Consider the following 222-nt stretch of genomic DNA (forward strand, 5'->3'; position numbering starts at 1 on the left):
TCAGGCAGGGGACCCCCTCTCTCGGAGGAGGGCACCAGGTCCCTCACACAGCCCGGGCTGCCAGCATAGCCACTCTCTGCTGGCCACGTGCCCTTGCTCTGCCCTGCTTTCAGGTCACCCTTCACGCTGGAGCCATCCCCCTCCCCATCGGGGGGCAAGGCGCGCCTGGTGCATTCCATGGGCATTGGGGGCTTGGGATGAGGTAGGATTTTGGCGTAGGCA

General features: G+C 65.8%; 1 protein-coding gene across 1 annotated transcript in view; it reads right to left on the reverse strand.

Moving 5' to 3' along the window:
• Positions 1–222, reverse strand: part of CECR2 (cat eye syndrome chromosome region, candidate 2) — a 44,380-nt gene that overhangs the window by 2,615 nt on the left and 41,543 nt on the right. Inside the window, exon 17 of the mRNA XM_010145349.1 lies at positions 14–220. Coding sequence (XP_010143651.1) covers positions 14–220 — 207 coding nt within the window. The remainder of the gene's footprint in view (positions 1–13; positions 221–222) is intronic.

Source organism: Buceros rhinoceros, unplaced genomic scaffold, assembly GCF_000710305.1.
Source record: "Buceros rhinoceros silvestris isolate BGI_N320 unplaced genomic scaffold, ASM71030v1 scaffold22720, whole genome shotgun sequence".
In the NCBI taxonomy this organism is placed as follows: domain Eukaryota; kingdom Metazoa; phylum Chordata; class Aves; order Bucerotiformes; family Bucerotidae; genus Buceros; species Buceros rhinoceros.